This window comes from Carassius carassius, chromosome 28 (genome assembly GCF_963082965.1).
Source record: "Carassius carassius chromosome 28, fCarCar2.1, whole genome shotgun sequence".
Taxonomy (NCBI): Eukaryota; Metazoa; Chordata; class Actinopteri; order Cypriniformes; family Cyprinidae; genus Carassius; species Carassius carassius.
In genome coordinates, this window is record NC_081782.1 from 24,867,564 (window position 1) to 24,894,607 (window position 27,044).

Consider the following 27,044-nt stretch of genomic DNA (forward strand, 5'->3'; position numbering starts at 1 on the left):
ATGCCCTTAGGTAAGGGGTGGGGCCTTACCTGGCATTGGCTGCGCGCTTCTGTCTGTCTAGCCAGACTTGGTGCAATTGGATGCTTCTGCAGAGGTCAGGTACGGATGCCCTTCCCATAGGTGGATTTCGAATACGAGATGTTGAAAGAGAACCACTCGTAACACACAATTTTTACAAGCTGGCATTACAAATTATTTAGCCAATGCTTTATTTCAAGCAATTTATAATATACGAGAATACAGATATACAACCCGAATTCCGGAAAAGTTGGGACGTTTTTTAAATTTGAATAAAATGAAAACTAAAAGACTTTCAAATCACATGGGCCAATATTTTATTCACAATAGAACATAGATAACATAGCAAATGTTTAAACTGAGAAAGTTTACAATTTTATGCACAAAATGAGCTCATTTCAATTTTGATTTCTGCTACAGGTCTCAAAATAGTTGGGACGGGGCATGTTTACCATGGTGTAGCATCTCCTTTTCTTTTCAAAACAGTTTGAAGACGTCTGGGCATTGAGGCTATGAGTTGCTGGAGTTTTGCTGTTGGAATTTGGTCCCATTCTTGCCTTATATAGATTTTCAGCTGCTGAAGAGTTCGTGGTCGTCTTTGACGTATTTTTTGTTTAATGATGCACCAAATGTTCTCTAAAGGTGAAAGATCTGGACTGCAGGCAGGCCAGGTTAGCACCCGGACTCTTCTACGACGAAGCCATGCTGTTGTTATAGCTGCAGTATGTGGTTTTGCATTGTCCTGCTGAAATAAACAAGGCCTTCCCTGAAATAGACGTTGTTTGGAGGGAAGCATATGTTGCTCTAAAACCTTTATATACCTTTCAGCATTCACAGAGCCTTCCAAAACATGCAAGCTGCCCATACCATATGCACTTATGCACCCCCATACCATCAGAGATGCTGGCTTTTGAACTGAACGCTGATAACATGCTGGAAGGTCTCCCTCCTCTTTAGCCTGGAGGACGCGGCGTCCGTGATTTCCATCAAGAATGTCAAATTTGGACTCGTCTGACCATAAAACACTATTCCACTTTGAAATAGTCCATTTTAAATGAGCCTTGGCCCACAGGATACGACGGCGCTTCTGGACCATGTTCACATATGGCTTCCTTTTTGCATGATAGAGCTTTAGTTGGCATCTGCTGATGGCACGGCGGATTGTGTTTACCGACAGTGGTTTCTGAAAGTATTCCTGGGCCCATTTAGTAATGTCATTGACACAATCATGCCGATGAGTGATGCAGTGTCGTCTGAGAGCCCGAAGACCACGGGCATCCAATAAAGGTCTCCGGCCTTGTCCCTTACGCACAGAGATTTCTCCAGTTTCTCTGAATCTTTTGATGATGTTATGCACTGTAGATGATGAGATTTGCAAAGCCTTTGCAATTTGACGTTGAGGAACATTGTTTTTAAAGTTTTCCACAATTTTTTTACGCAGTCTTTCACAGATTGGAGAGCCTCTGCCCATCTTTACTTCTGAGAGACTCTGTTTCTCTAAGACAAAGCTTTTATAGCTAATCATGTTACAGACCTGATTTCAATTAACTTAATTAATCACTAGATGTTCTCCCAGCTGAATCTTTTCAAAACTGCTTGCTTTTTTAGCCATTTGTTGCCCCCGTGCCAACTTTTTTGAGACCTGTAGCAGGCATTAAATTTTAAATGAGCTAATTAAGTGGATAAAAGTGTAAAATTTCTCAGTTTAAACATTTGCTACGTTATCTATGTTCTATTGTGAATAAAATATTGGCTCATGTGATTTGAAATTCCTTTAGTTTTCATTTTATTAAAATTTAAAAAACGTCCCAACTTTTCCGGAATTCAGGTTGTACCTCTAAAGTTAGTAAACTACTGCAAAAAAACATTTCATTCAAAACAGACCATATTACTCAGAAACACAGTCACAAACAAGCCAGTCAGACCTTTTTCGGTGGTTAACTTCCATCAGCTTGTACAACTTGCTAAGTCAATAAGATAAAAGCTAAAAAGACAAAATTTGAAGGTCCCAAATGAAGTAGCCACATGGGTATTTTTAATTAATACAGAACCATGAGCCATTATTTATAATGGTCATGCTTTGTTTATCCAATTCGGTTGTTTAGCGTAGGCGTTTCTCTTTCAGACACAAAATTTACGGGAGGAGAATATTCAAATGAATCACGTAATGCGCTTTACTAAAGTTTGCGCTCATCAAATTACTGGCATTTGCGCCACTACTTAACGGGGAAAAAAGCTTGTCTTAAACTATTTTGCACTTGAAATGGCTGCAATTTTTTTTGCTAGGAGGAGGCACCACAGAGAACCGAGAGCTCATGGTAGAAGGGAGAGGGTTTTTCCCCACAAGTATTATTTTGAATCCCAGAAGAACATATTGTTTGTCACGTAATACCAGGTCCATCAAAACTAGCAAACCTTCATTTTTTTTGACTCCGGTTCTTTTCAGCATACTGTGGCTTCTTTATTTCTTTATTTGCGACTACGTTAATTTGCACTGTGCTTGGTATTTTGCATTGGTCGATATGTAAATGAGAAAGGCGTCTGTGTTGTTTAATTTGCACATTGTTAGTAAATCAGCCGCAGAAATATCCACGCCCATCAGCATGGTTTTAAAATAGCGCTCTTGTGCTAATTTTCCCTGTTTAGTCAAACTGGCCCTTAGTGTAAAGCATCAGATTTTTATTAGGCTACCCCAGAATAACTTAACCGCAGGTATGAACAGTGTGAAACATTAAACAAAATAACCTAGGACTGCATTAATCTAGGGTTTAGAAATATTGAATAATTTGAAATGTGATGCGATTAAAATTTTTCCTTTCTCTTTAGAGTGTTACAAGCTCTTAAGTGCATAAAGAACATCTGTAAATCTGTTAAAATCTGTGATCTGCTGAGTGTTTCGTTGTGAAAGCGAAACTACTTTGTTTTGCCTTTCAAAAGAGACACAACTAGAAATCAGGTGTTAAGTTGTATTTACAACACTGTTCCGGAACAGTTCAACCCAAATATTCAGACGTGTGCAGCGCATTTTGCAGAAGACAAGGATTGTTTCCTGGGAGAGTATCCTACAATGCCGGTGTCTGTTTCTATAAAGTGGGGCAATTCCAACTTTCAGTCTGGCACTTCTGACTCACAGCCTGTAAGTATGTTTTCAAATAAAGAATTTACCACTGATGATTCAAACGTGAGTTTTGAGCAGTGTAGAGTAGCGCTGCTTGTTTGTCATTTCTCCGATCACAAATGCAGACATGGTTTTGTGTTTGCGCGAAATGTAAAAAGACAGTATAAGTCATTATAATCAGTAATTATGTCCCTACTGGATGCAACAAATGGGTCGTTTATAATGGGTTTTATTGTTTTTGTCTTGTGCCGGGAAACAGCATCACAGTATGTTAAGGGGCGTAACATTTCCGTCAAACGCTTGAGGTACTCAGCCAATCACAATGCACTGAATAGCTGGCCAATCATCAAATACCTCGCTTTTCAGAACGATGAGCTTAGTGAACCTACACATTTCAGAAAGGTGGGACATAGAGGAGCAAAAATAATGAAATGTGTTCATGGTTTCATAATTAAACACATTATTTTCCACATTGTGTAAAATATGTGTTTAATTATTATACCTTAAACCGCATAAACACATTTCATTACACCAAATACACAAAACAATGTTCTTTTTTAGCAACATCATATTACCCCTTTAACTTTGAAAAGCCTTTGAATCTACTAGAAATAATTGAATCAAGATTCCAGAACAAATCAAGTTCAATAGTTTATTCACTAGGTAGGGCTACACATGTAAATTAAAGAATTAAGAAATAAAATATCAATCCAAAATCAATTACACAAAACAAAAGCATAAAAATAGGTCAAAGATGCATACCTGGGAATACAAATACGAACTGCAAATGTGCAGGATATTTAGATTAAGATTCTCTCCTCACACTTTTTCCGGTCTTCTTTAAAACCCACATTAGAGAAATTAGAAATTAAAGAAAAATCTTCAGTCTGATCTGAGGGGACAAATCTCATCTAGAGCTAAATTGAATTTTATTTTTAATTTTTAAAAGGAAGACATTACACAAGAAGGCACATCCTTAAAAACAGAAAAGTGTTTTCTTAACTTTTTAAATCTTCATGATTATGATCTGATCTGATGAATGATATCATGTACCAATCACACAAGCACATTTAAAAGGCTATCAAACATGGAGGAGAGAAACAATAGGTCCCAATCACTAATAATTGCATAGCTTATTCATATTTATATGCACATTTGAACTTGTCACGAAAACTTTCCACTCAATTCACAACACATGCATATGCAAATAAATTACCATCTTTTTTTCTAATATTAGTGGATTTGGAATATTCAAGATACGAGTGGCTGCAGGCATACAGTTATTTGCATAAACCACACCCAAACCATAGCTATAAAAGGGCCTTTCCTTTTCCTTAAACATATGCCTCTTTACAGACACACTCTCACAGATCCTTAAGCAATGTCAAGTGTGCAGTCCTCAAAACCAGTTTAAACAATAAAAAAAAAACTTTTACATAAACCCAGTTTACAGACCTCTCATTAGCCAACTGTATATATGCCTGCATTGTTTTTCAGAGAAACCTCACATTTTTGGTGAATCATGATTTGTTTGTATGCAGATTTTATGCACAGATTTGTTCGTACACATGGGTAGTGAATGCCAACCCAATGAATTCACTCATGTGTGGCATACAGACATTGGGAGTGAACTTTAAATGAAAGGATCAAGAAAGTCTGTACAAAGAACTCTCCTGCCGCCTTTGCCCAGTGAAATGTGAAACTAGGTGTATTATTTTATTGTGCATTGTTGATTTTCTGTGAAATTCCTAAGTACAGGTCTCAGCAGAAAACTGCTCTGTTAAACATTTTCAAATTACAGGCAGAATTTAATGACAATTTTAATTTTTTGGCTGAATTATTCCTTTTAATGCACTGCTAAAAGGGAAATCTAAAAGGAAACCTCAACCTCTAGATAATAACAGTAAATCAACTTACTTCATTGAACCATGACCCTCATTTAGAGACCATTGCTGATTTCCAGTAGTTTTATTAACTCAACTATATTGAAGACTAAGAATAAAAAGAGCAGCATACTTTGGAGAAACACTGCAGCATCAACATCATCATTTACTCCAATGCTATATTGATACTCATATTTTGGCACATTTATGTATGATTTCTTTTTTCTTCTTTTTAATAAGAATCACATGTATAATCATGATTCCTTCATCCTTCAGTAGTTTTATCCTCTTCCTTAAAAGGTTCAGTGCACAAGTGTCAACAAATGTCCAAATCCCAGCATCTTCCACCCAGACAAACAGGAATGTATGTAATCTCACCCAGAGCTCAATGTGTTACCTGCTCTGATTTCCTTCAGCCCTGTTTTGCTGAGTTGGTGCCACCTCGTCTTCAGTTGATGCCTGACGTCACTTGATGCGATGCCGCACCAGTGAGGATTCGTCTGTAATCTCACCGTCTCTGTGCCGTTGGCAAGGCAGCATGAGCAAGATGAGGAGTGTGATCAGAACCAAGGCACATATGCCCATCAGAGTGTACGCGATCACCCACATCACTGGTTCCCTGAGAGGCATGCCACTTGTGCAGTCTGACGCTACGCCTTCAGCTAGGAACGGCCCGGCGATCTCTGCAAATGGCACACCACCGCTTTCTGTTGGAAAGACAGAAGAGGTATTTACTTAGATCCCAGACTACTCACACTTAAAATACCTGAGGGCCAAATTAAGCAATGGTGGACAGAATAATATTTCTTTTTTTTTTTACTAATACTATATTTAAGGACATTTTTCAAGTACCTCTACTTTCTTAGAGCCTTTTTATTTTGGCAAACTTCATTATATTCCAAAGCATAGTATCAAAATTTTTAGGCCACTACATTTCATAAAAATGTTGTTCCTCATTATTTTGAAAGCAAGAAATCACAACTCCTTCTGAACAAACCCGATTCCAAAAAAGTTGGGACACTGTACAAATCGTAAATAAAAACAGAATGCAATGATGTGGAAGTTTCACATTTCAATATTTTATTCAGAATACAACATAGATGACATATCAAATGTTTAAACTGAGAAAATTTATCATTTTAAGGGAAAAATAAGTTGATTTTAAATTTCATGGCATCAACACCAAGTTGGGACAAGGCCCATGTTTACCACTGTCTGGCATCCCCTCTTCTTTTTATAACAGTCTGCAAACGTCTGGGGACTGAGGAAACAAGTTGCTCAAGTTTAGGAATAGGAATGTTGTCCCATTCTTGTCTAATACAGGCTTCTAGTTGCTCAACTGTCTTAGGTCTTATTTGTCGCATTTTCCTCTTTATAATGCGCCACATTTTTTCCTTCTATGCTGCCATGATGTTGTAATTGGTGCAGTATGTGGTCTGGTATTGTCATGTTGGAAAATGCAAGGTCTTCCCTGAAAGAGACGACATCTGGATGGAAGCATATGTTGTTCTAGAACTTGGATACCTTTTAGCATTGATGGTGCCTTTCCAGATGTGTAAACTGCCCATGCCACACGCACTCATGCAACCCCATACCATCAGAGATGCAGGCTTCTGAACTGAGGGCTGATAACAACTTGGGTTGTTCTTGTCCTCTTTAGTCCGGATGACGTGGTGTCCCAGTTTTCCAAAAAGAACTTCAAATTTTGATTCGTCTGACCACAGAACAGTTTTCCACTTTGCCACAGTTCATTTTAAATGAGCCTTGGCCCAGAGAAAACGCCTGCGCTTCTGGATCATGTTTAGATATGACTTCTTTTTTTACCTATAGAGTTTTAGCCGGCAATGGCGAATGGCACGGTGGATTGTGTTCACCGACAATGTTTTCTGGAAGTATTCCTGAGCCCATGTTTTGATTTCCATTACAGTAGCATTCCTGTATGTGATGCAGTGCTGTCTAAGGGCCCGAAGATCACAGCATCCAGTTTGGTTTTCTGGCCTTGACCCTTACGCACAGAGATTGTTCCAGATTCTCTGAATCTTTGAATGATATTATGCATTGTAGATGATGATAACATCAAACTCTTTGCCATTTTTCTCTGAGAAACTCCTTTCTGATATTGCTCCACTATTTTTCGCCGCAGCATTGGGGGAATTGGTGATCCTCTGCCCATCTTGACTTCTGAGAAACACTGCCACTCTGAGAGGCTCTTTTTATACCCAATCATGTTCCCAATTGACCTAATAAGTTGCAAAGTGGTCCTCCAGCTGTTCCTTATATGTAATTTAACTTTTCCAGCCTCTTATTGCTACCTATCCCAACTTTTTTGGAATGTGTAGCTCTCATGAAATCCAAAATGAGCCGATATTAGGCATGACATTTCAAAATGTCTCATCTTCAACATTTGATATGTTATCTATATTCTACTGTGAATAAAATAAGTTTGAGATTTGAAAATTATTCCATTCCTTTTTTACTCACAATTTGTACAATGTCCCAACTTTTTTGGAATCGGGCTTGTAATAAACCTGTTTATTTGTTCGTTCACCAAATTTTTTGTTGATTATTGTAAATAAATCATATTTAGGTCATGGCTGTCAAGTTATTTGTGAACTAAATCTGCTGTAAATAGGGCAGTTTAAGACCACTGAAATGCTTCAATATAGATGCATTTGTTGGTCACAGTATGTAAGGGTTTGCCTATTTTAGAAAAAAAAAATATATATATTATTGCTAGAAAAACTAGCAGTATGTAGTTTTTAAAAAAAAATATCATATACCGTATTTTCCGTACTATAAGTCGCACCCGAGTATAAGTCGCATCAGTCCAAAAATACGTCATGATGAGGAAAAAAACATATATAAGTCGCACTGGACTATAAGTTGCATTCATTTAGAACCAAGAACCAAGAGAAAGCATTACCGTCTACAGCCGCGAGAGGGCGTTCTAAAAACCGCATCTGACCCGTTTTCCGACAGCAGCACTAATTAAAATCTGCACCTGACCCGACCCGCTTAAAATAGAACCGATACCCGACCCGCACCCGAAATCAAATCAGTTAAGCCAATCACATTAGACACACTTTTTTCGAATTTTATTGCCAGGTCATACAGAAGTTATTTATGGAAAACTCTTTTTAAAAGATATTCGTTTTTATACATTTTATCTTAATTTTAATTAATGTTTTATCAATCAATTGCCCGTATTTAATAAATAATAAGCAAATATATAGCAGACAATGTAATAACCTTAGTGTAATTGACAGAATTACTAAAACATATTTTGCTACCTAAAAGTATATTTTTTGTGTCACGCATGCATGCATGTCTATTTCCCTCATATTAAATATAAAACGCATGTGGACTGACATTTTTCCAATGTCTGGACTCCTTCATTAATGGAATATATAAACAGACGTTTCAATATATTGGTATTAAATGCATTTTCTGAGAATTTATATTTCACGTTTTTACTGCAAATGTCGAAATACGTGCTCTTTGGTCCATCAGTGCTTGAGTCACTGATCATATTAGAATAAAATATCTCATAATAAAATACAAAATTGACTGATTTATGAATGTATATGCATAGTTCTCATCAGTCGGAAATACAGATAAACGCTTTCATTTGTTTTATTTTTGATCCTGAAAGAAAACAGAACAACAAAAGAGCGAATCATACCACCGTCTGAGGTTGTGCTTCAAGTCGAACGCACCCATTTTTAAATCGTTCACAGCTGAGCATCGCGAGAGGCGGATTTGCGCAAGAGCACACATGTGAATGAGCTGCACAAAGTCATTTTCAGATGCAATTAAAAAAACAACAACAACCCTGGATAGCCTAGATTAGGCCCATATTCACAAATGTGTTAGCTATGGAATGAAATATCTGATATTCCGATTGTCAAATGCATGCAAGTGGAAGTGTATTGTTGTTTAAACACCTTTATAACGATCGCGTTAGTTGAGCTGTATGCTTATGACACAAATTTTGAAATAGGCAAACACATTTTAATTCAGATTCTGTATATACACTATATATATATATATATATATATATAAACGAAAAAGAAAACTATTTTTTAATAAAAAAACAGCTGGCTGATCTTTTACGTCTGTTAACTAATGACTCATGCAGGACTCTAGCTCAGTGGTAGACTAAAGGAGCACTGAGCAGTATAGAGCGCCCCCTCGCGGCTGTAGATGGTAATGTTTTCTCTTGGTTCATGTCTCTTAGTTCATTTCTCTCGCTTCATGTCAAATTAATTTTGATAAATAAGTCGCACCTGACTATAAGTCGCAGGACCAGCCAAACTATGAAAAAAATAGTTTGGAGTTTATAGTCCGGAAAATACGGTAAGCATATTTTTACACACTTGTTTGCACACCTAAACTAACAAAACATTGAAGAATAAACTAAAATGTCAATGTCTTTAAGTTAGTGTGTAGTACAAATTTTAATGTTTTGATAGTGTATTTACTGTACTTTTACTCAAGTACTTGATTTTTGTAAATTCATCCTGGTTATATTTACGTAAATATATAAGGACAATGCATGTTGCCGTAACTAATGTTAAATTAGAAATAGTTCAATAATCAGGCTCTATTTTGAATTGCACTTTGTCTTTGACATATGTAAGGGATAATGCAAGGCTAGCTGTGCATTAAACAATTTTAATGCACAACTTAGAGGCCAAGAACAACCCGACGCGAAGCGAAGTGCGTCTCCGTGAAGTTCATTAAAATCATTTAATGCACAGCTAGCCGTGCATTATCCCGCTTATACCTTGGTAATTTGCCAGCATTGACAAGTTAAACCTGTTATCGATGTTCGTACCACAAATATTTGAAGGGAAGGGTAAAAATTGATTATTTTTGTCAGTTAAGGCTTGTTTACGCTAGCATTCTGCCCACTTCAAATCACACTTAGAGATAAATTAGTGTGGTAAGATCACAGTTATTTGAATTAATTATAATCTTTGAATTAATTATTGATTGACAGAGAGAGAGATGACAGCTGTGTGTGTGTGTGTGTGTGTGTGTGTTACCTGCATTTGCGGTGTAAAACAATTTAAAGCTGTGTCAAAAAAAGCTATTTAACACCTTGTTGCTGAGGAATATGTAGCGATCTAGTGTCTTGGTTATTTTATGATTATACAGTAAGTTGCAGGGAAGCATTGACAAGTTTGTGTGTGTGCAGAGAGAGTGATCTCTGACTCCACCCAAACCCCCACCCCACCCTCTGTGTGTGTGTGTGTGTGTGTGTGTGTGTGCGCATTAACTGAAGCAGCGTATTAATAAAAAAATGGTGATAAAAATTACTTTAAACTACCAGTACATTAAACTGTTTTAATGCATACCTGCCAGCCAATCAAAATCAAGTATTCAGGCAGAGCATGGTGTAACTTGACGCATACACTGTTGTACAGTGGTGACTATTTCTATCAGAAACTATTTAAAAATTATTATTTGAAATATTAAGCTACACACCCTTGAACCAACCTACCTGCACAAGTGCTAACGGCAAACCCCACCCTCTTTTGTGCACGGTCAAAGATGACATAGAAGCCCTCCATCACAGTGGCTCCAATGACCAGGGCATTTGCTGAAGGGGAGATTCCAAAACGGAAACAGTCAAATGTGCCATCAATATCGGTGACTGGCTGGACGTACAGCTGTGGAGACCAAATTTGGTGTCAAGGAAAGAGCAGGTACGTACAATCCTGGTTTCTGATCATTTTAATAAATTGTGTAAAATCACATCAAAAAAAATATTAATTTAGAGCCTAATGTACAAAAGAGTTCAATATTGTGAAAAAAACAAACTGTTCAAAAGAGAGCTACAATTTCTTAGATCCCAATAGAGACAATGAATGACAAATACGCCAAAACCGAACCTGCTTGGAAAAGAAAGTTTAATTTAGGTTTATTTTTATTTTATTTCAGTTTTAGTTTGGTTTAATTTACTACATCAACTAAATGAAAATTACAAATATTACCATTGAAACTAACAAATTTAAATAAAATTTAAGTTTTTAGTAAATTTTAGTAACTTTAATTAATAAAACTCTTATTTTTTGTATGTGACCAGTTAGAGCATTTACTTATTTTACATTAAATTATCAAAGTGCTACTCCATATCAATCCCATACAATGAAAATACTGAATAATAAGAACAATCATTAACACGCAATAAATAACAGTGTCATATCTAAAGACATTTTTCCCAGAACATTCTTGTGAGCCGGTAGCAATTCTTCCACAACCCAAGGTCACCGTAGCCACCAGATCCAGTCTGTATCCAGATCAGAGGGTCACTGCAGTCACCCAGATCCAGTACGTATCCAGACCAGATGGTGGATCAGCACCTAGAAAAGACCTCTACAGCCCTGAAAGACAGCGGAGACCAGGACAACTAGAGCCCCAGATACAGATCCCCTGTAAAGACCTTGTCTCAGAGGAGCACCAGGACAAGACCACAGGAAACAGATGATTCTTCTGCACAATCTGACTTTGCTGCAGCCTGGAATTGAACTACTGGTTTCGTCTGGTCAGAGGAGAACTGGCCCCCCCAACTGAGCCTGGTTTCTTCCAATAACTTTTCTTCATTCTGTCACCAATAAAGTTTTGGTTCCTTGCTGCTGTCACCTCTGGCTTGCTTAGTTGGGGACACTTCATCTACAGCGATATCGTTGACTTTTTAAACTGAACTGAGCTGAATGACATCACTGAATTTTTGCATTATTGACACAGTTTTCCTAATTAATGTTATTCAGTTGCTTTGACACAATCTGTTTTGTTTAAACACTTTATAAATAAAGGTGAATTGACGACCCTGTAGTAGGTCGCGACCCAGTGGTTGGGGACCTCTAGTCTACAGCAGTGTCAGTAACGATATGCCCATTTAAATAGTTCTGTATTTTGAATGCTCTATAGAAAATATAAACATCTATTATTTATCATACAGTACTTACAGGTTGTGATTCAGTGGAGCAGCTGGTTCAAATAAACAGGATACTAATCCATCTTTCAACATCAAGAATCCCGCATAGAACTCCCAGAGATTAGAGAAGCAGTCATAAGTAGAATTATGTGTTTGCGGCTGGCCAACGTAGATCATAGACGCGCATTATGCAAATGCATTACCCGGTGATGTGTAGCCGTCACAGAAGTGAGATTCAAATGACTAACGACTCATCTAGGCTCTACAGAGTCAAATCTTTATTTTGGAAGACAATAACTTTATTTATTACACGGCTCTGTGGAATACTTGATTCTGATTGGTCAGTCGTGTCATTTTGAGGTATGTTATCCCTTGATAACAACCGGTAAAAGCTAATAACACAGGCTCATCCAGGTTACAGCAGTTGGCGCTGTACTCTTGTTTGAACAATTTTTAATTTGGTGGAAGCTTTGCATTTGTTTAGCTAATAAAATATTAAAACTTGATTCAAAATGGTTTACAATTATTATGTCATCCTGGTATTAGGGACTTGCTCTGGTTTCATACAAAAGCAGTTGCTGCCATTTAGTTACAATTGTTTTTGTACGCTGCAATGGATTATATGAGAACTAACAGACTGGTAAGGTTTTAAAAAATTTTCGTCTTAATAGTTTTTTTGACTTATTTTTGTGGTGAAATGTTATGTGGTGATCAGGACCCCAACACGAAGCGGAGGTATGTACATTACCCCTTACTTATTTCACTTATAAGCACTTTCAGCTTTATAACTTTGCAGATCATTTACATTCACATACAGTTACATTGCACACTGCATTAAAGGCAATATTGGAAATGGCATAATAGGTGCACTTAAAAGTCTCCAGTATGTTGTTATTGTTCTGACGCTTTTGTTTGGTTTTCTACTGTGAAATAACAGTGTTTCCAACTTGTGGAACAACTGATTATTATTACAAACAAACAAATGTAATGCACATGTGTGATCTGCATTTTCAAAGTAAGGTTACAAAAATCAGACAGTACACGTACAGGATGTGCAGATAATCTGGTGACAAAATGCACTATATGCGGACTCGTGTATGCATAAAACCCAAAGTATACTTTAGGCCTTAGTCCTAACCTGTGGAAGAATGGTGATGCGAAAGGACTGGCTGGTGTTTGTTGCTCTGAGGTAGATTGAGATTTTCGGAAAAAGCCTCCATGGTGATTCACCTCTCATCCAACATGCAAGCTTGGTGCCCTCAAAAAATCCCGCTGAGAAATCCTCAATCTGGCAGAGCAGGAGAGAACAGGGTTACACACAATCAATTGTAACTACGGAGTCATTTTGAAGACTGAGGCCCTTAAACATGCACAAGATTGCTTATGTGAGGCAAGTCATTTGCCAAAATGGAAGGTCGTCATACCAGTGATGTCTGCATAATTGCCTCCACCACAGCACTGAACACGTTTCCAGGAAGTCGCAGTAAAGTCGTCCCACTATCCACAATGGCTTTATCGGAGTTGTACTGAACGAAACAACCAAAGGGAAAGAAAGATTAGTCAAGGTCTCCATCAAACAAAAAGCAATACCTGCTCCACTCCTCTCAGGATTTCATAAACAAGATTACTGCATTCTTAGTAGTGATATTCTCTGCCATATATCTTATTGAATGCTGGAATTACTCCACTGGCAGACTTTAAAGGTACACTTTCAGTTCACCCTAGGAGCAATTACAGTCACGACTCTTTACTGTCCTCACAAGGTCAAATAATCATATTGTTTTTAACTCCATCAATATCTAAAAGAATGGACTAGATTTTCTGGTTGAATAGTCTTTATTCATAATAAATGTAAAAGAGCATTTTTTTTAGCTACACTGTATCATGTACCTCTTTGCAGTCTAGGTTTAAATTTTGGGCTCCAACTTCAAGCTTCAAGACTTCCACTTGATAGTACCATTCTTCCAGGATTGGTGTGTACCAAACTGAACCGCGGTACAAGGTTGGCTCAACTCCTCCCATGATCTGAAACACAACACAAAGACATCAAAGCATGTGATCTAAAGGCATATCTTTCCTTTGCATATATTCAAAATCTTCCAAGATATTAGCATTGAATTTAAATTAAGGCAAGACAATACAGGTTAACAATGTTAACTAAAAGTTTCCTGTCAATTAGTCACAGTTCATTAAAATATAAATTTTTAGTTCATTTAATATTACAAGTTTTCTGAAATGTTATATTGGAAAATGCAAATAAGGTATTAAAAATATGCAAGTTTGCATACATGTACGTTTTGAGAACAAATTTTAACATTGAATAAATGTTTCTTTTAAATTGTTGACATTAAAGTTTTTTTTTTTATATATTTAGGTATATTTACCAATTTTCTACTAGTCTGAAAGATGACAAGTTTTGGAAGCATAATGTACCAAAATCTTGTTTGGACCATATTGTTGACCATTGGTTTTTGTCGGTATTGTCTTGCTTTAAAAAATAAATCTATGGCACTCTTGTGAAACTGATTGATTGAATAATTATTTAATTCAATGATCCATTTGTCTAGATAAACACAGTTTTCTACTTTTATTAGCTGTATCTAGTGTTTATTTATCTGTTTTATTGTTGTCGTCGTAATTGAATATAAAAGTCGTAAAATGTGAAAATTAAAGAAATATATTTTTTATTATTAATTTGATCATTAATTAATCAATCAGATTTTTTTAACTACCTATTTTTCTTTAGCGTATGTCTAAGAATATCAGATCAAGGAAAAATGAATAAAAATATTAAATACAAATAAAATTGACTTTCTGGAGCTTCTGACTTCTGCAAATAGCATCCAATTAAGAGGCTAGTCAAATATTTCCAAAAGGCTTTGGACATTGTTCAGTTGTGGACACAGGACACGCGCCTCCCCACCGTGCTTCCCATCTGCTCCTCTCTGCGGGACACGTGGCCGCCTCTTCTTCCAGCGCTCCCGTATTGCTAACAGAATGTGCCAGCAGCAGGGGACTCTCTTTGGCTTAATTAGCTTCTCACTAACGAGACACACTGTCCTATAGGAGGCAGCAGAGGTGCGAGACGCAGAGACGCGCTGAGCTATTATGTTTCTTGAGAAGTGCTGAGAAACCCAATCTCATCTGTCCTTGAGAGGTGTTAAACTGATCTGATTTATGAAAGCTGGAAGCCTGAACGCTACCTACGGCAGCAACTCATATGGTTAAATTCCAGTTTGCCTGTTAATAACATGAGACTCCCGCGTCTAATCTTTCACCAGGGGCCAATTTTGATCAGAGCCTCAGATTTTGTAGAATATGGGTCTAGCCACTTTGCTTCAAATTACAGACAATATCCATTCATATACCTTGACTTCTAACTAGAGTTTTGTTTTTAAATACGATTTAGGAACTGAAATAGATCTTACAATTACTGTGTGTGTGTGTGTGTGGGTGGAAGGCTTTTGTCTTTTAAACACATTAAAATCCACAATTTACATTATTCATTATTTACATGTAATGCAGGCATTCTTTTTCATTTTTTTCATTCATTACTTTTTTGTCATCTGAACCCTTCACCTAATATATTTACTTGAAATACCCCTCATATTTTAAAATTAATATTTTAATATTTTAATAATTAAGCATCATATTTGCATGTTTGCAGTTCTCTGACATCGGTTAATGGTCATATGACTTGCAAGTAAACAAATAAAATCTTTCATGTTTTTAATAAGTGTTTTAGTTTTGATTGATGTTATTTTAAAGTGATTTGTTTTAATTTATCTTTTTATTATTTAATTACTTTTCAAACTCTTGAGCTCCAATTCAAGAAACATTGTGTTGACATAATGTTTAATCCACTTCATGTTGTTAATAATGGAATATATTTTCTTTCTCTTTGTATTTTTATATCAGTATGGTACAAGATTATATTATTTAAACAATGTGAAAACAAGATAGGTCAAAAGTTTTCTAAAAGTAATTAAAAGAAGTCTGATTGTTACCTAAAATGTCTAATGTCATGGATAACGTTACTAACTAAAATTTTTGTCATGTAATTTGGAATCAGTAACTTACTTAAATGTGTAAGTAATTAGTCCAGCACTGTGTGTGTGTTTGTGTGTGTATATTATGAATGTACGTACATTATATTCCAGGAAGAACCAGTTATTGATAAAAAAGGAAAAGGAAAAAAAAGTCACTATTCTGTCTCTGTTCTCTGTAGAATTGTTCACAGAGTGTGTTGCACCATTGTTTGAATAAATGATCTATTCAGTCTAATATTGTGGAATCCTCTATAATAATAATAATCTATTTCTAATAAACCTCCACACCATGTAAACAAACTAAAAGCAAGCACCATAGTTTTCTGTTTTTTTTTCTGTTTGTTTGTTTGTTTGTCTGAAAAAAAAAACATCTTAACACTTATTATTATTATTTTAGATATAATCATTTAAATTGACTTTGCAAATAAATGTTTTTGACTGAATTATTAATACAAATACTTAATTTTTGGTACCAAGCTTTCAAACATCTGCCATGAAAAGTATTACCTATATAAGTTAGAGGACCTGTATTTAATACATATATAATAGTTTATGTTAGCATGATTAGATTGATGTACCCACTATAGCAGTTAGTTGGATTAATTTTTAACTAATTTTGACTGTATATTTTAGTAGGTCGGTTCAAGACTATTTCTGGTTTGGTACACACCAGGCTGCCGCCTGCCGGGTCAGCTGTAGTGCTGGCAGAGACTCCTGCTCCACACATCTGAAGAGAAAAGACATCTGGAATGCCGGTCTGTTTCACGACAGAGTTGAAGAAGGGCTCTACTGATGGGTCAGGCTGAGAGGAGAAATATATAAAACTCATCTTAAGGAAATTGAAACCAATTTTTAAATATGTATATTTAAATAATATAATAATTACGCCTAAACATAGTACAAACCAATATTTGTATTGAGTGTTTATTATATATTAATTGACAAAAATGAAAACACAAAAAAAAAAATATATGGAAAGACAAGGATCAGATAGTGAGTAAAAATATGCTTTCATAAATGTTTAAAAAATTCCCTAAAAGAAAAGAAAGAAAAAAAGTTGGATACTATTGTACAATAATATATTAGAAATGTACCATTGCACTAATCATTTTCCATGGTACATAGTAAGTTATCCACTACTTTTTGAAACACGGTTCTTAGTAATAGCAAATATACATTGACTTTTGAAGATAATAACACTGCTGTTTGAGGATCTAAGCCACACCTTTATGACACCAAAATTGAACATGTGAAAGCTATGGCTGAGCTAAATCAAACAGTAGCACCCATCTCTAAAATAACACACCTTTTCTCAATAACACACCTATGTAACATATCACTTACTCGAGCTAGTAAAGGATATGCAAATCCAAGAATTCCCTGCCAGTTGATTCCAGGCAGAAAGAAGCCTTCTGATGTGAGGATTGTGGCTATGTTGATAGTGATTGTACCACTGGGCCCTTGAGGAATGGTGATGCGGTCAGTTCCCAGTTCTCCCTCCCATTCTCCCTGTGTGTATTTTACTGCAACTCCCCTGCCGGAGCTCTGATGTGTACTGGAACTGAACAAATCATCATGACATTGATCCATTACTAATGGACTGCTGAACTTACAAACATCACTCACTGACACACATTAAAAAACTGGAATATAGTGAATGTAATTTTTTCTGGATGCTCTGTTATGAAAGAATGTGATGTAGTGGTGATGTGTGTTTTGATGTTAGAGTGCTTTTTTGTAGTAAAATGAGATGTAAGGATGTGATCTTAGAATGCTTTGTTTTAGCGGTCGGATTTAAGGATTTTATCTTACAATACTCTGTTACAGTAGGGTATGTTGTAACTAAAGATATAATGTAGGGATGTGATCTTACAGTGCTCTTTTATAGTAGTGTGCAATGCAGGGATGTGATCTTACAGTGTTATAGAAGTGCGTGATGTAGGGATGTGATATTAGAGTGCTCTGTTATAGTAGTCTGTGTAGTGTAGGGAATTGATCTTGCAGTGCTCTGTTATAGTAGTGTGTATGATGTAGGGATGTGATCATACAGTGCTTTGTTATAGTAGTGCATGATGCAGGGATGTGATCTTACAGTGCTCTGTTATAGTAGTTTGTGTAATGTAGGGAATTGATCTTACAGTGCTCTGTTATAGTAGTGTGTATTGTAGGGATTTGACCTTATGTGCTCTATTATAGTAGTGCATGTTGCAGAGATTTGATCTTACAGTGCTCTGTTATAGTAGTTTGTGTAATGTAGGGAATTGATCGTACAGTGCTCTTATTGTAGTGTGTGTAAAGTAGGGAACTGATCTTACAGTGCTCGGTTATTGTAGTTTGTGTAATGTAGGGAATTGATCTTACAGTGCTCTGTTATAGTAGTGCAAGATGTAGTTATGTGATCTTACAGTGCTCCGTTATAGTAGTGTGTATGATGTAGGGATGTGATCTTAGTGCTCTCTTGTAGTAGTGCATGATGCAGGAATGGGATCTTGCAATGCTCTGTTATAGTAGTGCATGATGCAGGGATGTGATCTTACAGTGCTCTGTTATAGTAGTTTGTGTAATGTAGGGAATTGATCTTACAGTGCTCTTATTGTAGTGTGTGTAATGTAGGGAACAGATCTTACAGTTCTCTGTGATTGTAGTGTGTGTAATGTAGGGAATTGATCTTACAGTGCTCTGTTATAGTAGTGTGTGTGTGATGTAGGGATGTGATATTACAGTGCTCTTTAATAGTAGTGCGTGATGTAGGGATGTGATCTTACAGTGCTCTGTTATAGTAGTGCTTGATGTAGGGATGTGATCTTACAGTGCTTTGTTATAGTAGTGCATGATGTAGGGATGTGATCTTACAGTGCTCTGTTATAGTAGTTTGTGTAATGTAGGGAATTGATCTTACAGTGCTCTTATTGTAGTGTGTGCAATGTAGGGAACTGATCTTACAGTTCTCTGTTATTGTAGTTTGTGTAATGTAGGGAATTGATCTTACAGTGCTGTTATAGTAGTGTGTGCATGATGCAGGAATGTGATCTTGCAGTGCTCTGTTATAGTAGTGCATGATGCAGGGATGTGATCTTGCAGTGCTCTGTTATAGTAGTGTGTGTGTGTGATGTAGGGATGTGATCTTACAGTGCTCTGTTATAGTAGTGTGTGATGTAGGGATGTAATCTTACAGTGCTCTCTTATAGTAGTGCGTGATGTAGGGATGTGATCTCACAGTGCTCTGTTATAGTAGTGGGTGATGTAGGGATGTGATCTCACAGTGCTCTGTTATAGTAGTGCGTGATGTAGGGATGTGATCTTACAGTGCTCTGTTATAGTAGAGTGTGATGTAGGGATGTGATCTCACAGTGCTCTGTTATAGTAGTGCATGATGTAGGGATGTGATCTTACAGTGCTCTGTTATAGTAGTGTGTGATGTAGGGATGTGATCTCACAGTGCTCTGTTATAGTAGTGCGTGATGTAGGGATGTGATCTCACAGTGCTCTGTTATAGTAGTGCGTGATGTAGGGATGTGATCTCACAGTGCTCTGTTATAGTAGTGCGTGATGTAGGGATGTGATCTTACAGTGCTCTGTTATAGTAGTGCGTGATGTAGGGATGTGATCTCACAGTGCTCTGTTATAGTAGTGCGTGATGTAGGGATGTGATCTTACAGTGCGTGATGTAGGGATGTGATCTTACAGTGCTCTGTTATAGTAGTGTGTGATGTAGGGATGTGATCTTACAGTGCTCTGTCATAGTAGTGTGTGATGTAGGGATGTGATCTCACAGTGCTCTGTTATAGTAGTGTGTGATGTAGGGATGTGATCTCATAGTGCTCTGTTATAGTAGTGCGTGATGTAGGGATGTGATCTCACAGTGCTCTGTTATAGTAGTGCGTAATGTAGGGATGTGATCTTACAGTGCTCTGTTATAGTAGTGTGTGATGTAGGGATGTGATCTTACAGTGCTCTGTTATAGTAGTGTGTGATGTAGGGATGTGATCTCACAGTGCTCTGTTATAGTAGTGTGTGATGTAGGGATGTGATCTCACAGTGCTCTGTTATAGTAGTGCGTGATGTAGGGATGTGATCTTACAGTGCTCTGTTATAGTAGTGCGTGATGTAGGGATGTGATCTCACAGTGCTCTGTTATAGTAGTGCGTGATGTAGGGATGTGATCTTACAGTGCTCTGTTATAGTAGTGCGTGATGTAAGGATGTGATCTCACAGTGCTCTGTTATAGTAGTGCGTGATGTAGGGATTTGATCTTACAGTGCTCTGTTATAGTAGTGTGTGATGTAGGGATGTTCTGCTGCAGCTACAGCAAAGTTGCTGCTTCCAGTATCAACCAGGATGTTAAACTGCAAAGACAGAAAACAATATGACTTTAAGGGTTATTAAGGAATAAGGGTTTTTTAAAATATAGTTCGTTTAACTAAAAGTGAACCAGAAAGCAAACCAGCTGAAAGCGACCTCAGTCCCTTTGGTGTTCAAAAGTGGGCTATCAAAATATAGTGGACTCAAAAGAGAATGCGGTTCTTTTTTTTGGACCTCTGCAGCACTTAAGTGATCTCAGACCCTTCCTTGTTCACACCATAACTTCATAAGAACCCAGACTCCAGCTTTCTGTGCAGCAGTGAAATTATGGAGTCTGACCTACTGGAAAATTTGGAAGATGAAGTAGACGGGGAAGGGGGTGAGGAAGAGCTGGCAATCCCTGATCATGTCATCGGTCAAGATCTTTGCAGAGCTTTAACAACGCATTTCTGTCAAAGTTAAAATTAAAAGGGAATATAATGTATAAAGTTAATTTAGCTTGGACACTTAAATTGTGAATGCTGCTATTAATATGGTAGATTCGATACTGAATCGATACATTAGATTTCTCAGCTGCTAGGTGGTAAAACTGATGTTTTTTAGTAACAAAATTCACAGCTTGGTTTTTGCAGAATGAGACAGTTCACATAACTTTCATCTCTCTATCAATCACTCGATAATTAATTCAAATCAATAATTCATGCATTCAAATCTATGTGATCTTACTGCACTACTTCATTTTTGTGTCTGATTTAAAGTGGGCAAAATTCAAGATCTCCCCAGCATGTCAGGTGGTTGTCATGACAAGAATACTTAGTGAAAGATGCATTAAATAATTTAATGCACAGTTAGCCGTAGATTTCATAAATGACAACATAATATTTGAATCGTTTGAATTATTTATCGTTTGAGCCCTGCAAATGCTCTCGGAGCAGTTCAGCTCATATATGAGAGTGATCTCATACCCCCCTAAAATCACCCAAAAGTTAACCGTACTCAGACCGCCTCCGAAGGTGTGAACAAGAATTGGTCTGAAATCACTTCAGTAATGAAGAGGACCGAGAAAAGAACTGGGTTCTCTTTTGAGTCCACTATATTGTGAACACCAAAAGGACTGAGGTTACTTTCGGCTGGTTCCCTTTCTGGTTCACTTTAAGTGAAATGGGTTTGGTTCCTTTAATCAAACTATATGTGAAAACACCATGATTGGGTCACTTTTTATGGCATTAGATTAGTTGGAAATAGTTTCATAGGAATACTCTGCATTAATACAGCTTATGATCATCTGTGACATGCTGTTGATTACTACAGAAAATAAACAACATTCCTAAGCTACAATAAATAAATAACATTTACAGTTATGTACTTTTAATGGAAGTCAAAATGGCAAATGCTGGAGCTTTAAAAGCAGAAATGTCTAGCTCCTATACCAACTGTCAAAATGATTTGCACTGCTTTATTAGGTGGAGGATACATTTTTTTTAGTTACACATTAGCAATGTAATTCCTGTAGGTGTTATCTCCATGTAAGTACGCTTATGTCACATCCTGTAGCATTTAAATTTTATCAGATTTATCAATAGCAATAATAGCTTATAGTCATCTGGGTGTTTCACTAGATGTTAAAACATGCTGTGATTTGGTCCCATTTCATTTGATCCTGAATGTATTAAAAGGGGTTCAGGTCAATGCTTCTTTGCTGTCCAGTCAGGTTCTTCCAGGCTCATGTGCACAGAGGTATTGTCATGCTGGAACAAAAAAATGCCCTTTCCAAGCTGCTGCAATACCGCTGAAAGCACCCAGATCTCTTAAATGTCATTTTATGTTGTAGCATTAAAAACTGACTTAATAGAAGTAACTGAAATAACCAAATCCATTAATTAAAAATACTGTATGTTTCCACATATTGTTTTGGCTATTTTGTGTATGTTCAATTAAATGGAAATAAAACAACAATACATGCACTTCTAAAGCCACCTTTTTAAAAATGTGTGAAATTTTCAGAGCACCCAAAATTATGTGCAAACAACTATGATATTGTTTTAAGTTATATTTTTATACCTAAATCTCAACCACCTAAATACCATCAAACCCTGCTGGCACAGAGCCCTCCAATTTAGTCTCTCCATGCATATGTTTCTGTTTGCCAGACGGTCACAGCAGTTGGAATAATGTTGTTGGAGCGCTGGTTCAACGAGGGGGAACTAATGAGATAACAGAGCTGTGCCATCTCACCCAGTTGCCAAAGAGGCCATTATGGGCATTTCTCATCGTTAACGCCATCATAATAGACACACAGATCTGCTCCACTGCACTGATCCTAACAGCTTCATTTAAAATCACTTAAACTCTTAGGAACACTTTTTAATGCCGTATTTGAATAAAACATTATGGAACATCTTGAATTGTTATTAAGTAATGATTTTATATCTCTTTTCAAGAGGAGAAAAAGTGAGAAAGACTTTTAATTCTACTTTACACTAAATATCTATAGAATTGTAACACTTCATAATCATAGATAATGAGTCAAAAAGGAAATCATGGTTTATATTATCTGTTTATTCATCATTACAAGGATGTGTCAGGTCAAGTCAAGCACAAGGCATTCCACATACTGTATCCCATACAGTACCTAGTGCTCTGGTGTAATAGTAAATGCAACAGTTATGCATACAGGAAATTTGCACATTATCCACACGCCACTAATGATAATGATCAGCTATTTATCCAGGAGAAGGCAAACACTTACCTTGGAGTATATTTTAGAATACTTTTAATGCAAATGCTGTACTTAATATAATAAATGCAATGTTATTGGACCATTAATTCCATGTTATTTATTATAATTTACATTTATATTAAATGCAATTACTTTATACATTAGTTAATAAATGCAATATCTTATTTTTATTATTATTATTAATTTTTAAAATAAATTATATCATTATTTACAGAATTACTTATGCTGTCTTTGAAATGGATAAAGTGTACTGCCAAAAGGATACTGATGATAATTGATGTTAAACTAAAACATATTTTAAGGTCAACTTAATTGAAACTTGTATGTCATGTATTTGAATATATTTGTAACACATTTGAACATTTTAAATAGCTTACATTAACTTTAAATGTATCAAATAACACACTACAGTTAAATACAATGCAGTACTTTACATGTGCTTTATGTTAATCAACACATTAAAATAAGCATACTTAGGACAGCAAAAGCCTAATGATTTAAACTGCACTTTAAAGTAAACTTTTACTTTTGAAAGTGCAAAAATGTAGTTAGTTAAGAAACATTTAAGTGGCCTTTTATTTAATTAATTAATTTTAAGTTTTTTTATATTTTAAGATTTGAAGTACACTATACAAGAGCACTTTCAATACATTTAAGCAAGCGTCTTTTTTCACAAAGGTTAAACATTACAAATCATGGTTATTCACATTAATAAGTAAACTGATTAGAACAAGCAGTGGTTAATAACATGTCTGCTTTGTAAAGTATTGCAGAAATAGAATGAATGGTTATTCCAAAGCTTTAACAGAATATTTATTCCAAGCATAGACCTTGTTTTTGCAGGGTGTGAAAGAATTTAAATAGGAATAATCTTCTTATGTTGTTGAACTTGAGACTTTTCCAAATACATTGCCAGTTATTTTGTGTAATTCCTCATTTCTTGCCGGCTTTAACTCAAGACAATTATTAAGCACAAATTTTCAGACAAACAGCACAAAGTTGAACCGCTGTTTCCCACACGACTACAATCACAGTCTTCAGTGGGGAAAGGCAGAAAGTGTTTCTGGTTATTCAATTAAAAATCCTACAGCGCAAATTATCATTGCTGTTGTAGTTATTTTTTTAAGAAATTAAACCAACAGTAATGCTTGCCTTGCCACTACTAAGTTTGGAGGATACAATAAGGACACTTTCCTACCACTTCCTGTCTGGTACGAAACTCCAGCCATGCCTGCTTCCAGTAAACATGAAGTCTGTCCACAACAGGGCCCCTGGAACACACATACTTCCTTTGGTTCTAAGAATCTGGCCCCTTCCCTGCTTGTCGCTCCATGTACTTCTCAACTGCGCTCCCATGGCTCCTCTACTGGTGAAGGGGGCTCTAATCACCCCTATCGAGGTGGCTTAGCTAATTGGCAGGCGCTCTGTCACTGGGAACGCATCTGCTACCTGTTTGTACCAATTAGCAGATGTGAGCCACTCCAGTCCGACGCCTCCGCACATACGACAGATTCCGCAATTAGTGGCTCGTTTAGAAAGAGCGCCTCAATTAACATGAGTACCCTTAATTACATATTCGCAGAGGATGCGGGAAGATCCTGGCCTCTCACAGTTCACCTTACTCATTCAATTGTGATGAGTTGAGAGAATAAACATGATGTTCAATGACACTGCAGATTTCATTATAATATTTCCAGAGAGACAGGCCACATGATGAATTATGATCACTAAAATTCAAGCTCGATTTTCTAAAGCGAGGAATGCAATTACAGTTATAGCAGGGGTTTAAAATGCTTCTACCTCACAATGAAATTTTAATGCATCAATTTGTAAACAGAATTTAGGTAGTGGTGTTTGCTTTGGTTAAATCTTCATTTTTTGCATTAGGAAACTGAAAGAACTGAAACTAAATAACTATAACGTGCAGACAAGGTGAACTGGTTAGATCATTTTGTAAAATATCATGTTGTGCAAAGTGTAGGCCTAATGATTTTTATGAATTAATAATTGGTACAAGCTATCATAATCACTGTTATCAACCTCAAAATTATTTTTATCTGACTTCAGCTAAAACTGGAAGTGGGCTAGGCCTAAATCAGAAGTTATTTGAATTAGAAAAGAAGCCCGTTGTACATGTAATTCTGTACTGTTCATAGTTTTGAATGCACAAACATGCCTTGTGTAACTCATACAAAGTCAAACGGTTTCTTTCAACATACCTTCTGCTACAACTAGTAAAGAGGAAGATAAGAAATGTAACAATGATCTCTCGGTAGTATGGCCAGTTTTGTGCTTTCCCTGCTGTTATCCAGCAATCAAGAGGAGAGACTGTGTAGGCTGAATATTTTTTCTTTTATCCTAGAATTTGTTAGCCAGGTTAGACTGCATTTTTAACTATTTTGTGGAAATAAATGGGATGGTGTGGTACAGTTCAACTAATAGATTGTGAGATTAACTTCAAGTGTTCTACCAGGGTTTTTGATAAGAAAAAGAAATTAATAACAGCAATCCCAACTGACCATAAAGTCTGTAGATACAAGTGGACACACGGATCTGCTTTAGGCCCTGATCTGAGTCAGCTGCTCTCATTGAGGGGCCCGCTGTCATGTGAACCCATGTGAGTTGGCTCTTACATATTCTCAGCACAAAGATCAAAGGCTCTTTGGGCTCCATCCTGCGCCCAAGGCATCTCATAGAGACTTTCACGTCACATGCTTCTTGAACTTATATGCTCTTAAAAACTGAAACGCTGCTTTGAGATCAGCCTTAGCCTACAGTACCCATCTACTCTGATGTTTAACAGCTGATCAGAAATCAGCTGAGTTTTTAACAAGACCGTAAAGGGCAAACCATTTGAAAACTGTTGAAACGTAGTGGCCCTAAATGTATGTGAATGCTTAAACCACACTTACGGATGTCAAAATGTCATTTTCATTATATAAAATATAACACATTTTCTCAGAATTATAGGAACTTAACTATTAACTCAATCTCTAACTTGTTATTTTATTTTATTGGACGAATGAGAGGTAATTAGTGGTCATATCTGCTCAAATTCGCACAGGTGTTTCTTGCAGAGTAACTAAAGTTGCAGTTCATCATCACAACAATAGACATTCTTCACTAGTGTCTGACAAACAGAACAGTCTATCTAAAATGTAGCACACATGTTGTTGTGAAACTTTTTTTTTTGTGCGTGCGTGCGTGCGTGGTTCTGCTATCTCTCTTTAAAACAAACAATGGCTGATTTGATGTTTATCTAAGCTAATGCAACGACATTCACTTGTTCGTGCGACTTAAATGTCCCGATACTTGTAAGGCCACTGTACAATGCAGAAACTGGTTTAAATATGCCTATTTAAAAGTTCCGATGTAACATTAACTGGAGACAGTTACAAAATGAATAAATGTACCGTTACAAAACATGTCACTTCATGTAACGTTAGGCCTACAAAAGGAAAAATGCTAGAGAAGAGGTAACAAAATATTGAAAACAATTTTTTAATAAAATGACATACCGTTTGTCCCGGGGTCCCAATAACCATCTCCATGTAATATCCCCTACCAGAGTCTCCTTTTAAATTATTGATCATATCTAGGAAGTTGACAATCCCAGCTGGATCCGATGCCAGGGAAAGTCCACTCTCCACTGCGCTTTGATTCTTTCTCAAAGCCCTGAGGTCCAGCTGCACGGACGCGTTGAATTTCCCCGCAAACATTTTTAAAGGTATTTTAAACACTGCATGAGACGTCCAGAAGGAAAGAGAAAGTAGCAGAAGCCCGTAGAGCAGCATCTCGCCAAACTTTACGTTGACCAGACCGACAACACTCAGCTTCGCTTCAAAGTGCAGAACTCTTTCACTGATAGTTCCATTCTCATTATTAGTTATGTGAATAATCTTCGGCAGAGAGTATGTGAACCAGACAGACGCCTCCGGGATATGAAGTATGTGTGTAATGTGTTAAATTCATAACTTCCTCAAGGAGCATA

The 27,044-nt window shown here is 36.6% G+C and overlaps 1 protein-coding gene across 1 annotated transcript; it reads right to left on the minus strand.

Annotated features, from left to right (window-relative positions):
- Window positions 1-3,774: 3,774 nt before the first annotated feature.
- bace2 (beta-secretase 2) lies at window positions 3,775-27,044 on the minus strand. Its single transcript, XM_059514874.1, has 9 exons — window positions 26,572-27,044; window positions 20,269-20,357; window positions 17,356-17,572; window positions 16,682-16,813; window positions 13,853-13,987; window positions 13,387-13,488; window positions 13,101-13,250; window positions 10,526-10,694; window positions 3,775-5,726 (listed from the first exon to the last, which is right to left on the minus strand). The coding sequence occupies exons 1-9, from the start codon at window positions 26,845-26,847 to the stop codon at window positions 5,485-5,487; spliced, it is 1,512 nt and encodes a 503-aa protein (XP_059370857.1). The 5' UTR covers window positions 26,848-27,044; the 3' UTR covers window positions 3,775-5,484.